The sequence below is a fragment of the Rhopalosiphum maidis genome, chromosome 3 (assembly GCF_003676215.2).
Source record: "Rhopalosiphum maidis isolate BTI-1 chromosome 3, ASM367621v3, whole genome shotgun sequence".
Lineage (NCBI taxonomy): Eukaryota > Metazoa > Arthropoda > Insecta > Hemiptera > Aphididae > Rhopalosiphum > Rhopalosiphum maidis.
In genome coordinates, this window is record NC_040879.1 from 14,571,248 (window position 1) to 14,585,273 (window position 14,026).

Genomic DNA, 14,026 nt, shown 5'->3' on the forward strand with positions numbered 1-14,026 from the left:
TACCATGTACTGACTTATATATTTCATATTATATTATACGCATGTTACAGTATACACTGCGATTCGCCAAACATTCTCATTCACATATTATATTCTTTAATAAAGAAAGTAAAAATAAGTGCCCTCGGGCGTATATTTCAAATAAATAAATAAAATAATGAACTTCAAATCTTGATTTTTAGATTTTTGAATTGTTCTTAATGATCATATTTTAAAGTATTTAGATTTTTTTATATTATTGAAGGTATTAAGGTATTAAGTTTAGTAGTATCCAGTGGTGATATAAGTTTCTTTTTTTCAAATAAAACTAACCTTTTTTTCTGCTAACGGTTGAGCCGATGAAATATTAAAAAACGTTGATGTAGGTATCTAAATACAATTTTGAACTAGTAGTTTTTTAGTTATTAAAATGTATATATATATATTAAGGATTATATAGTCCTTAAAAATGATTTTACACACGTTTAAAATGTATGTTATATATTTCATATAGTATCTATCTACTTGTCCTACTTATTGATTATTATATTCAGAAAGATATTACGAATTATTAAATGTAAATAGATAAATATTTATTAACAATTAGGTGCTATAATTTTCAAATAATCACGGTTCCCAAAATATTTTCTAAACTTATTATTATGAATCTGGAAATTAATATTCAGCTTACTAACCCCGGTGCAAGATACTGTTGTGATTAAATAATTATAATAGGTATTAAATTTTAAAATAAAAATTAATAATTTTTTTTGGAAATCGATATGGATCTCAGTTATTTAAATCACATTTTCTGAGATAGGATCGGGAACATTTTTAAAACTTTATCAGTTGATTTTATTTATGCATTAAGTATATTATATTATGTTGTTATAAAATGATAACTATATAGTATATACTTAGGTTTACAATTATTTTAGCATACAAAAATACAAATAATCCCAATATTGAGATTTATACACACACTCATATATCTTTGCAAATCTATTTGGATCAAAAATAAATTAAATCATGCCAGAATATTTAAAATTTAAAATTCAATACATCACGGTGACTACGTAATCACTGGGCCTCTGGCGTAATTTTAATTGTTACTTCGATAGTAGGTTGGTAGAAACTTTCAGGTATTTGTATGCGTTATACATTTTACGATCGAGGAGATAACACGACTGCATCTAGTTTAAATTAATATTATATATTTTTAATAAAATTTATAAACCACTAAGGCTTAGCTAAAAGGTATTAGGTAAGACTAAAAATATCTAGATTACTAGGTATGTATTTTATTTTTATCAATAGTTTGTAATTAGTTTTTATTAAATAGTTACTTATTCAATACTTGTAGGTAATAGTTATTTTTTTTATATGAAATCATTGGAAATATTTAGTTTATACAATTATTCTACTCAGAATCATTAATTAAATAAACTCAACTCTTTCTCCGAGGGAATGGAATCGCAATGAAAATACAAGAAGGTGAGTTACTTATAGTAATAAAAAAAGTTTAATTATTTTAATTATTTGTTTTATCTAAGTGCAATTTTTAAAATTTTTTTTAACTTACCTAATAATAACAATCGTAAAATATCAAATGTTTAATAAGTATTGTTTATTTTAGATTTAGATGAGTGTAGTATCTTTAATATAGGTACATATACATGGTTATACAAGGTGTACCTGGACTATTTAACAAATAGGTATAGTAACATTTGTAATGGAAGTTTAGTCTATAGTTTAGTTTATAGTCTTGTTATACTTTGTATAGTGTATCTATAACTTTCCTGCTTACAAAGGAATTATTATAATACAATAATTAACCACTGATATCTGTTGTTTTTTCCAAACCAAATTATACTATTAATGCTATAGTTTAAGTAATTATTATACATAAAGTTTTGTTCTAATAAAATCAGTGGCTACTCCAAGAGATTTCTTGTAAAGGAATGCAAACTTGAGGCAATATAATTTTTGATAGAGCTAAATGAAATATTAATGTCATTAACGTGGACAATTTATATAACATACTATGTGAATAAAGCACATACGAGGGTGGTTCAAATATGATCGAGACAAATGCTGTAACATGTTTATTTATTATCGAAAAAGTTTACAAAAAATCACATTTTTTCTAGGTAATTCCCCTCAATATTTATACATTTTGTCCACCTTTCCGGAAGTTTTTTGATGCCGGTATCGAACAATTCCTTGGGCAACTCGGACAGCCATGTGCGCACGAACCCCTCTACCTCGTCGTCGGTGTTGAACTTTTGACCTCCGAGGGCCTCTTTCAGTGGTCCAAACATATGGTAGTCGCAGGGCGATAAATCCGGACTGTAGGGGGGATGTTCCAGTACCTTCCACCCCAATTTCGATATTGTATCGAGCGTGAGACGCGCGGTATGAGGGCGCGCGTTATCCTGGAGAAGAATCGCACTTCGTGCTGGAATGCTCCTCCGTTTCGACCGATAAGCGGGTTTCACGTGTGTTTTCAGAAGGTTAGAGTAGTATACAGCATTAATGGTACGTTGAGTGCGCAGGAAATCGACGTACAGCACGCCCTGCCGGTCCCAGAACACAGTACACATTACCTTACCCGCGGACCAGGTTTTCTTCGCTTTGACTGGCGCCCCTTCCTCCTTCTTCCTCCACTCTTTACTTGACACCTTGGTTTCGGGAGTGTAATAATGTACCCATGTTTCGTCTGTAGTGAAGATTTGCGTTAAAAAATCGTCCCCCTCCGCCTCGTATCGCGTCAGTAAGCGGCGACAAACTTCCAACCGCGTGAATTTTTGCTCAAAGTTCAACAGTTTAGGAACCCATCGCGCCGTTATTTTGCGATATTGAAGATGTTCGTGGATGATAGACTCTACACTACCAATACTGATGCCGACTTCAGCCGAAATGTCTCGAACATTCATCCTACGGTCCTCCAAAATGAGTTGTTCTACGCGGCGAATGTTGTCTGGTGTGACGCTGGTTCGCGGTCGACGATCATGTGGCTCATTCTCGACGGTTTTGCGGCCATCCTTGAATGCTTTGGCCCATTTAAACACGCCAGCCCTACTCAGGCACTCACTACCGAACTGCTTTTGCAAACGCACAAAAATATCCGTGTTTTTAACGTCTTCTCCCACTAAAAAACGAATGATAATACGTTGCGCAACGGCAGTCGGCACTTGACGTTCACTCATGGTCGTAGCACACGCGTGAAACACGTGCTCCGACGAAAACTATGCCACACTGTTTGTAAGAGACCCAGCTATCACATAATTAAGCCACTACCGTCGAAACATACATGCGGGCCATCTACAGCGTTTGTCTCGATCATATTTGAACCACCCTCGTAAAATGCTAAAATGTTATTGCACGAAAAAACGTAATATTAAAATAGTTAATTTTATTTATAATTAAATATAGTGACACAAGCTATTATTTACATATATTTATATTGAGTTATATAGACGTACATAAAGTTTAAAAATTTAATGTATCTACACTCATGTACTTCTATATATATAATAATAAAAAAATCAGAAAATTTTGAATTACCAAAAGGCATACATTTTTAACGTCATTTAACTTTTTTATTATTTATTATTCATGCGTCGAACATAAGTACATGAATTGTATTGATCATACTAAATTAAGTAATAATTTTACTGATGTTAATTGATTTTTATTGGTAGAAAAAAGATTATTTATCAACAATTCATTAAGTATACCTTCTAAGGTAACCTAGCTAGTATTTATACTTACTTACTTCTAAACATCGTAATATTCTTAGAGATTTAAATAAGACTCCCAAAAAATATATTAATTAATATGTACTATTTATGCTTGGTAATTTTTAGAGTAAGGTAATAAGTATTTTAAAAAGTCGAGGATGTATTATAGTATGTAAGTATTAGTTGTCGTACTTAATAAAGGTATGTGGTATTTATTTTTAGGTATGATATATATATAATATAACTTACGTTGACTATGTTTTTGACCATCTGGCTACAATATATTGATTTAAAAATAATAATTTTACATATTATTATAAAAAAAAATATAAATATAAGTATAAATAATAAATAATATTATTTTTGATATAAACAATTTTAGAATTTAAATATTATTATTTTTTTTTTTTAATGGCTATAAGTATATTAGAAAGTGATCGAATAGACCGTTACGAGTTAGAAATTTTTATTGGTCAAGTTAATTTAACGGGATTCAAATTCAAAGAATCAGAAAACTGCAATGCAAATGATAATTCGGAATTAAAAGTAAATCGATTATAATTTTGGAAGGTTAAAACTTCCGCTTAAAAACAATCAACAAGTGAAACCAAATTACTAAAAAATTTGATACTAATAAAATAAATCAAACACATTTTATTTTTATTTTTAGTGCTAAATATTGCATTGTTTTTCATCTTAAACATAACAATATGATTAAGTTCTAATTGTATTTAATTATTTGATAAAATAACATAATTTTATTTTAAATGCTATTTTGTTTAATAAATTTATTATTAAAATATGTGGTAGGTACTTTATTAAATATTATTAGGATCATGGATTTTATTATGTTTTTTTAAATTTAAGGGTAATTGCAAGACCATAATTAAAAAAATATGTAATACATTTATTATTTTTTTTAATTTTAACATCTGTAAAGGTATGTGCATAAAATATAATAAATATTTGAAACATTTATGATACGATTTAAATATCTATAACTACATTAAATTATACTAAAACTGAGTATTATTAAAAAATTTACATACATTAATTTTAAATTTAAAATGACATAATATATTTAATAAATTATAATTATATTTATCATAATTATGTATAATTGTTTTAAAGCAAGAAGAATTACCTAAGCAAAAGTATACTATTAAGACAGTGTTGGATAATGTAATAGAATTTAATATATCCAACTATGATAGCGTTGATGATGATCCTGAAGACCAATGCTTAACATATTACGATGATTTAAAATCAAATGAGTCGCTTACAAATATTGTAAAACAACTCGGCGAACGGTATATTGTTAATGTAAAACCCTATTGTAACGCGCACAATATTTGTTTTGACATCACGTACAAAGAAAGTGACAATGCGGTTACTTCTGCGAAGCCCACTTCTATTAATAGAGGTAAAGTCTAGATCAAAATTGAATGTGTTTTAATTTTATTACATTTTTTATTATTATTATTTAAAATATAACTATGGTCCTAATTTGAGGTGTATATATTATGTGAATGAGGGTTGAGTGGAATAATTGTATTGTCATATAAAATAAGAGGGTAAAGGGTTAGCCGCACTGGTAGTTCTACAGATTGTATGCATTGAAGATATAGAAAAAATTATTTTTCAATTAAATTAATTTAACTTGACATTAATTGTTTGTTAAATTAAAAATTAAACTGTATTTTAATATTAATTATGGTCTTTAATAAAATATTAGTAGTATCAAGTATACTTCAGTAGTTGTATACTATAGAACTATACATTAGATGATTATTATTTTATAATTTAAATTTAAAACAATAATATTAATTTGTACTCTAATTTTGTTTAGGGGTAATATGTATTTTTGCCTGTGTACCTAGAACATTAGTAACAATATTACAAAAGTAAGAAACACTATATTTTATAATTATATATTTATACACATAGCTTACTATAATATTATCTATGTTATGTTATTATGGTTACTCTGCTGTACTAATATTGAGACTAATATTATTTATTGATTTTGTTTATTACATAATTAAATTACCTATATTAAATTTTAATATAAATAAAAGTCAAAACTCCATGACATGACTGAAATTAAATTATTTTATTTTTAAACATAGAACAAGCTATATTCAGGCAAATGTTCTTATCTATGATTTTTAATCAACTGGTGTAAATACTTGATACAATTAATTTATATTTACTTTTTTTCATGTGTGGTCACTAAATCAATATTTATATTGCATATATTGCTAGTAGGTATTTAGAGTTTTAATCCGGATAATTACATATAATTAAAACAATTATTAATAACAATTTAACAAACAGAAAATGAAATTACAGAAACCCTTTAGAACTAATAATCTGTGAAGACATAAAAGATAATAGAATAAAATTAGGCACAGTATCTATCATGCTCAGCAGTTCAATGGGGTTTACTAGTGCAATAAGTTACCATTTTTATGAAAAAGGATACGATATACATACACATACTGCCGAAAGCGTACACGAAGTGAAAAATATGGACGGTAGTCAGATTATAGGAGATATGTTTGTGCGTTTGAAGCTAACGTGTCACGGACCCGAAACAATGCAAGTCAATCAAATTGTATTAAAATCAAACCAACCGGAGTTACAACCCATATTCAACGATAACAATACATTTGACTTTTATTTCGATAAACATATCATCCCAACTCCGCCAAAAATGATGTATGATGGTGTAAGCAGATGTGAAGACAAAATACTTAACCCTGAAATAAAAGACCTTCTCGATTGTCAAAGGTATGATATTGTTGTTTAATGTTTTTATATTATATCATAATATAATGTCAAATTTTGATTGATTTAAATGTTAATGTGTAATTATATATAGGCATTTATAATATTATAATGTAATAGTTTAAAATACCAAATGTGAATAATAAGGTTTAGAGTACATACATGTTTAATATTGAGTATTAAATGTTATATGTTTAACTATTTAAATATATTATTGATATAGAACCAAGAAGTAACGGAAAATTAGAATTTTATAATATAGAAATATCAGTGAATTAATATGAATAATAATTTTTATCTAAAATTATTATAAAGCTAATTTTATTAATCAGGATTCAAGAAACAAAAGAAGATAAACCATGCATTTGTCCTTGTAAAGGATTGTTAGAAAATTTACAAACAATTTTGTCTTCCGACATAAAGCAATACGCCTCGATATGTAAGTCAAACTTAGCAGTAAAAGAAGTCTGCAGTGTTAAAACTTGTGACACCGTGACTTCAGCTGAAATACAAAACAATGATTGTGCGGAGAGGAAATCAAGATAAATATAATATGAAATTTTCTAATAAAAAAAAAAGTAAAAAATAAATTATTCTATTTACAATATTACAAACTGCAAGAAGAAAATATAAATAATAATTTATTTGATTGCTTTATATTCAATAAATATAATGATGTAATATAATACAATGCGAATTAGCTAGATATTGATAAAATCATTGAATATACTGAATAAATCACTTAAAAGGATGTATAATTATACAAAATTAATAAAATTAAAAAAAAAACCAATTCGTTTACAACGAATTAAAAGCCCATCGAAGAAGTGTTATTAATTTAATTTTTCATAATTTCTTCAATAAATTATTGAAACATAATATTGTAGTTTTGACCTAAAAAGTATCTTTATGTACACAATAATTAATAAAAAATAAATTAATGTTTGACATGCAACATTAATGTTTTTAAATGCTTATATAGAAAATGATTATAGATAGCAAGGTATTTTTCAAGGAAAATTTTCTTAAAATACTATCACACATATTTCTAGGAAGAATAATTTTATTATATAATTTATACTTAAAACATTTTATTTTTGTGTTCTTAAGTAAACTTATATTAAAGAAACCTTACCGGATGTCTGAATTAATAATAGAGTCACTAAATAATGTATAATTTCATAAACAATATAACACTGAATAAATCGACATGTTATTGATCCAGGAAGGTTCAAGTCGGTATACTGAGGTTATTACTATATATTCGTATTATCATTTGCTGGTTATTACGCTATATACGTATATTTATTTTATTTTCTGTTATACAACTATCTATTCCATATTCCATCCATTTAAATTGATATAAATATTGAAAAAAAAAATTGGGAAGTGTCACTCATCGACTATTTAGTAGATTTTGAATGTATCTCGTCATCGAGTAGGTCACTATAGTATAATGGATGTGTACAATTTAAATTTAATGATGATAAATCATTGTACATGAAAAATGATTCTGAGCTTATTCTGAGGTTGCCAGCTTCTAATTTTTTTGATATTTATAATTTATTTTGATTTTTAAACTATTTGAGTAATCTAGAAAGTCGAATTACTTTTTTCCCAAAATCATCGCATATAATATGATATTATATCTTATCATGTATTATTGTTATTAATTATATAGTAAGTCAACTACTAATCAGGTTAGGTAAATTAAGTTAATACAAACGTATTATAAAAAATAGATGTTAATAAAATCGCGATATAAATATTTGGTAGTAGTTTTTTAAAATAATATAAATATGTAGGTGTAGGTACTTTGAAAAAAAATCATTGTGTATGAAAAATATAATAATAATGTTAAAAGTCTGTTATATGGTTGATATTGTTTTAATTACAATAAAATAATTAAAATCGTAATTCTATTATCATTTAATGGATAAAAAATAATTGTTTAATTGACCGCTTGGTATTTAAAAAAATTCTTTCTACCATTGTTTTCGTTACGGATAATGCATCAGTCTGTATTTGTTTAGTTGAATTAAATATTTTACCAAAAGCATAGGCATAAATAATTCAAAATAATAAAGTATTAAAAAAAAATCCATGCAACGTGCAGGTCGTGTTCAATTATTTCGACGTATCTCAGGTAGTAATTTAGCTACATATTATATATCGAGAATTATTATCATCGTTAACAACGGACTTAAAGATGTAATAACGACAAAGGGATAAAACGATTTAGAAAATTTGAAAATCTATTTAACTGCATACAATTTTCTAACGCGATTTAACTCGTTGCCGACAGCAGTCGTTCGATCGAATGTAACGGCGTATCTTCTTTTACAGATAAGATGTTTGAAGTACTTGTACATTGGCTACCAGCCAATCGTCCACCCCACCGAACGCACCGAGATGTATACAATACGATATAAATGTCATTCTCAAGACCACTAAAATCCAGACTTTTATATACGTACGTGTAACTTTTTTCTTTTCTTTTTTAGCAAATTTATTCAATTTAAATTCTACTCTTTATAAATATAATTTTTTATTCACGCTATTATAATATTATTATAGACAAAAGTAATTACATATTATTCATTATTATTTATATTTGTGTGTGGCGGATACCATATTATATTACTATGCTTATTATTTTGATTAGTATGTTTATCAAGCGAGTGAAATTAGATAATAAACAACATCTTATCTAATATTGATTAGGTATATCATATTTACGCATTTTCGAAGGAAACAAAGTATAGTTTTTTATGAATATATTTATTAAGATGTGTATCTAAATAATCGTATTATTATCCTATAATATTTATCTTTTGAATATAATATCAGTATTATCACTATTATAGTCTTGTATAGTTTTGTAATTTTTAAATAAATACCTCTAACAACAAATAACAGAATAATGATTACTAATAAATATATTATGTTATTATTATTATTTTTATTATATATATATATATATTATTATTTCCATTTTAAAGTGTTCAATTTTCTCTGAAATATATTATTAGTCACCCCACCCCTATAAATAGAAAAAGAGGAAACTCGTTATTTCTTTGTCAGAATACTTAATTTTATGTCACGATACCTATTATCATGTTGTTGACTAGTCGTTATGGTATGTGTAGTTTTAAGCGCGTGCCTATTTGCAATTTGTTTTTAAAAATAATGAAAAAATTAAATTTAATGGATTGTTAACTGTAAAATTAAAACAAAGCCATTAAATTTTTACAGCAAGAAATATTATACTAACATAGAAACGTTAAAACACATTTAATGTGTGATAAATAACAATTGTAAAGTAATTACGATTAAAGGATCTTTAGAAAATCGTCCTATTTGTTAGTGTTTATTTTTAAGTGTAATTATGAAACATTAATTTTTAACTGTGCTACAATCAATTGTATGTAAAATGTAATAATTATTTTTAAATCGGTTTGATTGATTTAATCTTCTTCTTTGCAGCTGTCGATCTTCAAGAACATACTGCTGATAAGCATATTATACTATGTCATGTTCCCTATTTATAGTTAAGATTCATCAATCTATGTCCGGTTCAACCATTTCCACTTCTTTTGTAAGTCGATTTTCTAATCTTAATTTTATTCGACCTACTGATTTTTTAACTTCCAAAGTATTACACAGTTTCATATTATGTATAAGCGAATATTCTTTTTTCTATGAGTAGACAAGAGAGTACCTTTTTTATTTTAAATATTGGGTTTTTAACAAAGCTCCTTTATCAATAATCAGATTATTGTGAATTGAATTATTATCAAACTAGTTGAGAACAGTATCTGATGCGAATTTAGGTTGGCTTTTTTACAATATTTCAAATTTTATGCAAGTTATTCAAGTTATGAACTTATTAAGTATTTCAACTTAAGAATACTCATATATCGCAGAGAATTAAAAATCGTGAAAAAACTTAAATGCAAACATAAATAACATTCTTAACTTGAATTTTGATAAAATGATAATTCACACCTATATAAAAGCTAACGACAAGATTGATTTTTCTGATGCCCGAAAGCAAGTTCGCCATTTTGCGTGTAGTTCAGACCAAGGAAACAAATGGTTAGCTGACATACTTTTAAATACAAATTCGCCAAAACGATTGGTTAATTTATCACGCAAATGATATGTACTTTACTCTAGGTAAATTTTAGGTCATTCGTCTAAATTAATTGTGCCCGATAAAATCGGTCTTCGTGGTGTAGTAAAAGATAAGAAATTGAAATTCAAAACCACACTGCAGGTACCTAGTTAAATTTAACGAGACTGTGTCCGAAAACAAATTGCTTATATGTTATCTACATGTAATAATAAATAATAATGCGTAAATATGCAAGCGAATTATATTGTTGTATGCAACTGATGGTTGTAATGAGCATAGCCGCAAATTTATTAGTTTATGTAGGTATTATATTATATTGTTTTATACGCGGGCTTCACACGTTAAAATGGTGAATTTTATAAGAATTGTGGGGGGAGGGGCTAATATAGAAATTCACGAACATGGGGCAATTATTATTATTTTTAATTTTGAGCTATGATGCAATTTTTAAGTATTTTGCTTGTAGATTCTTACTTTTGTCGAATTATCAATTCTAAATTGCAGCACAGACATTGCCTTTTATTCAATAGATTATTGTATTAATTATTTATTGAAATATAACATTTTTTTTTAGTATTCCATCATGGTGTGATCGTTTATAATATAAAACAATACATTAAACTTAATAGTTATTGGTTATGGCGAATAAAATAAAAAAAAATTCAAAATATGTTTCATACAGCATTATAATGTATAGATCGGAAATCAAACATAAGTATATTGTATTTATTATGATCAGATTTCTTAGTGGTAATTAAATAAATATTATTACTTCAGTAAGTAATAATTAATATATTTTAGAAATCAGTATGAGTTATTAATGAATTACATATCACATGCCATTTAAGTATAATTATAAAGAAAAACAATTAAATGTATCGTTACGCCCTATATGTTGGCTACTACAATTTTTATCTAAAAATCCACGACTGATCGCCGGATTACTTTCATAATATGTGTAATATAGATCCTAGACCTCTGGCCAGGTATTTAACGTAGTATTGTAATACAAACCATCTAGCTGGTTTTAATTGTTATGAATAAATTGAATGAATTAAGTGCTGGTACCTCAGTATATAACATATACTATTTTGCAAATTCCAAACGATAATATTTGAATCACCGCTGCTGAGTTTGTATAATATATATAGTACATGGTTAAGAAAATCGAAACTTAAATTTCGACCCAAAACCTAGCAGTTGCATAGACGGACGAAGCTGGATTAATGTACCAGCGGTGCGTGGTTTCGAGATGAGAATTATGGCCCCCCCAGGACAACAACAGATCGACTCCGGAAGTTATACATATATATGATACATACAAATATACGATATAAACACTACTGACTACTGTAGCTGCAGTATCGTCTGCTATATTCCAGCCGTTACAGCAAACGAAACTGGCTGTGATCGTCGTTTTGTTACCTATCGCATAGAACTACATTAATAATATAACAATAATAACAATTCTACCAACACATAGTGTTTATGATAGTTTAGCCCGACAATCATCAGCGGACCACTAGCTATGTAGTACGGTTTGTTGATTGTAAAACAAACACGTCGAATCGATAATTACCAAAATAAGTTTATCTTTTTATGAAATGAAAAACACAATATATATTTCGCAATGGAATAAAAACAGTACCTACATGTACTAATTATAAGTACTACAGTATTTATATTTTTTATGAGGTTATGAAAATAGTATCGCAAATATTGTGAAATATGGAAGAAAACTGATTGTTGAAATTGATAAAGGCCAGTGCTGTATGACAACATGACTTATATCAATCGAACGAATTATAATTTCTAGCTACACGAAATAACTATATAATCATTTTTAATTAACAATTTTTAATTATCAATTTTAAACAATTGTTAATCAATTAATTGCCATTTGCGAGCAATTTGTTTTTTGATCAAAAGTTTTCATGCAATTGTATTGCGATCAATTGACATATATCCTCAGTAGCCGACAATCAGATTACACAAGACATTGGACGTGTTTTTCACTGAATTAAATTGTAGCCTATTTACAACGGTACCGAACCCATCAGTTTTTTTCTTGTGTGTATCGGTAGCGGACCCATAATAAATGCATTGGTTGAAATTTCATTATCAAGTATCTTTATTATATTTATTATACTGTTTATATAAACAATATAGATTCAAATGAAACGAAAATATTTATTAGTTATCTGAAATATTAATTGTATATAATGCACAGTGTTTCAAAACTTTATTCATAATTGATGGATTGCTTTTATAATAAAGAGTTGTATAAATATTGTATAATTTCTAATGTTTCTAAAAATTAATATTTCAATCCCTCCTTGCGGTGCCATGATAAAATTCTACATCCATTACGGCTGAGTTAATTTATAATGCTGTGAATTCTTAGTTCATTATTTAGTATAAGTTGGAAGATTGTTTGCTCATCTTTTATTATATATTTTATCTTTTTCTTTTCACTTTTTATTCCAACTAGGACAAGTTTTATTTTAAATTAAACAATACCTAATGTAATTAACGCGATCCTGACATTTTTATACTATACTTAGAATGGTTTAATTAATTATATTTTTGACAAGAAAAAATGAACAGATAAAAACGTGAAAATAATAAGAAAGTGCAAGATTGTCTTTTAAGACGGAACGTTAGATAGGCAATTTTGATACGTAGTGGTGTAGAAGACTATTGTCTAATGGTCTCTTGAGTCATATTATTGATCACATAATATACATATTACATATAATTATATTAATCAATGCTGGAGCTAATTATTGTAATATTTTTACTATACTATGAAACTATAACTATAACTATTTTCAACTTATAACTAAATACTAAATAGTAATACGAGTATTGTTATAGGTTAAAAATAAATTAAATACAACTTGAACGAACCGATTATCTGTTGTTTATTAGCATTTTACAGCTTATATTTTTCAGTGATTTTTGGATTTTTAGGTAAACGATTTTAAAAATAAATCATTCAAATGTAAACGCTAAATTTTAACTTTATAAAAAATATTGAAAACAAATGTTTTTTTTAATCCTAAATAGTTAAGTAAAAAAAAAAAATTACAATGTAAAATACATGCAATAATAATGTATATCTGTATTCTGTATACAGGTGGATACTTCTCGGGTACTTAATTATATTTGTATGGTTAATATTGTTTCATTAGATGATTTAAATGTAAGTACTTCATTAAAAATGTATAGAAAAATATCAGTTTATTAATTTTTATTGAAAGGTAAGGATGTTTATTGAAAATCTTTAAATTTATTCCTATCAGATTTCAAATTATAGATGTACAGTAAATTGTATCATTCGACAAATTTACTAAGTAATATTTATCGGATTGCA

At 26.8% G+C, this 14,026-nt stretch overlaps 1 protein-coding gene across 1 annotated transcript; it reads left to right on the plus strand.

Annotated features, from left to right (window-relative positions):
- The first annotated feature begins 4,133 nt into the window (after nucleotides 1-4,133).
- On the plus strand, nucleotides 4,134-7,058 carry LOC113550123. Its single transcript, XM_026951783.1, has 5 exons — nucleotides 4,134-4,268; nucleotides 4,854-5,145; nucleotides 5,572-5,626; nucleotides 6,075-6,515; nucleotides 6,845-7,058. The coding sequence occupies exons 1-5, from the start codon at nucleotides 4,134-4,136 to the stop codon at nucleotides 7,056-7,058; spliced, it is 1,137 nt and encodes a 378-aa protein (XP_026807584.1).
- The last annotated feature ends 6,968 nt before the right edge of the window (nucleotides 7,059-14,026 follow it).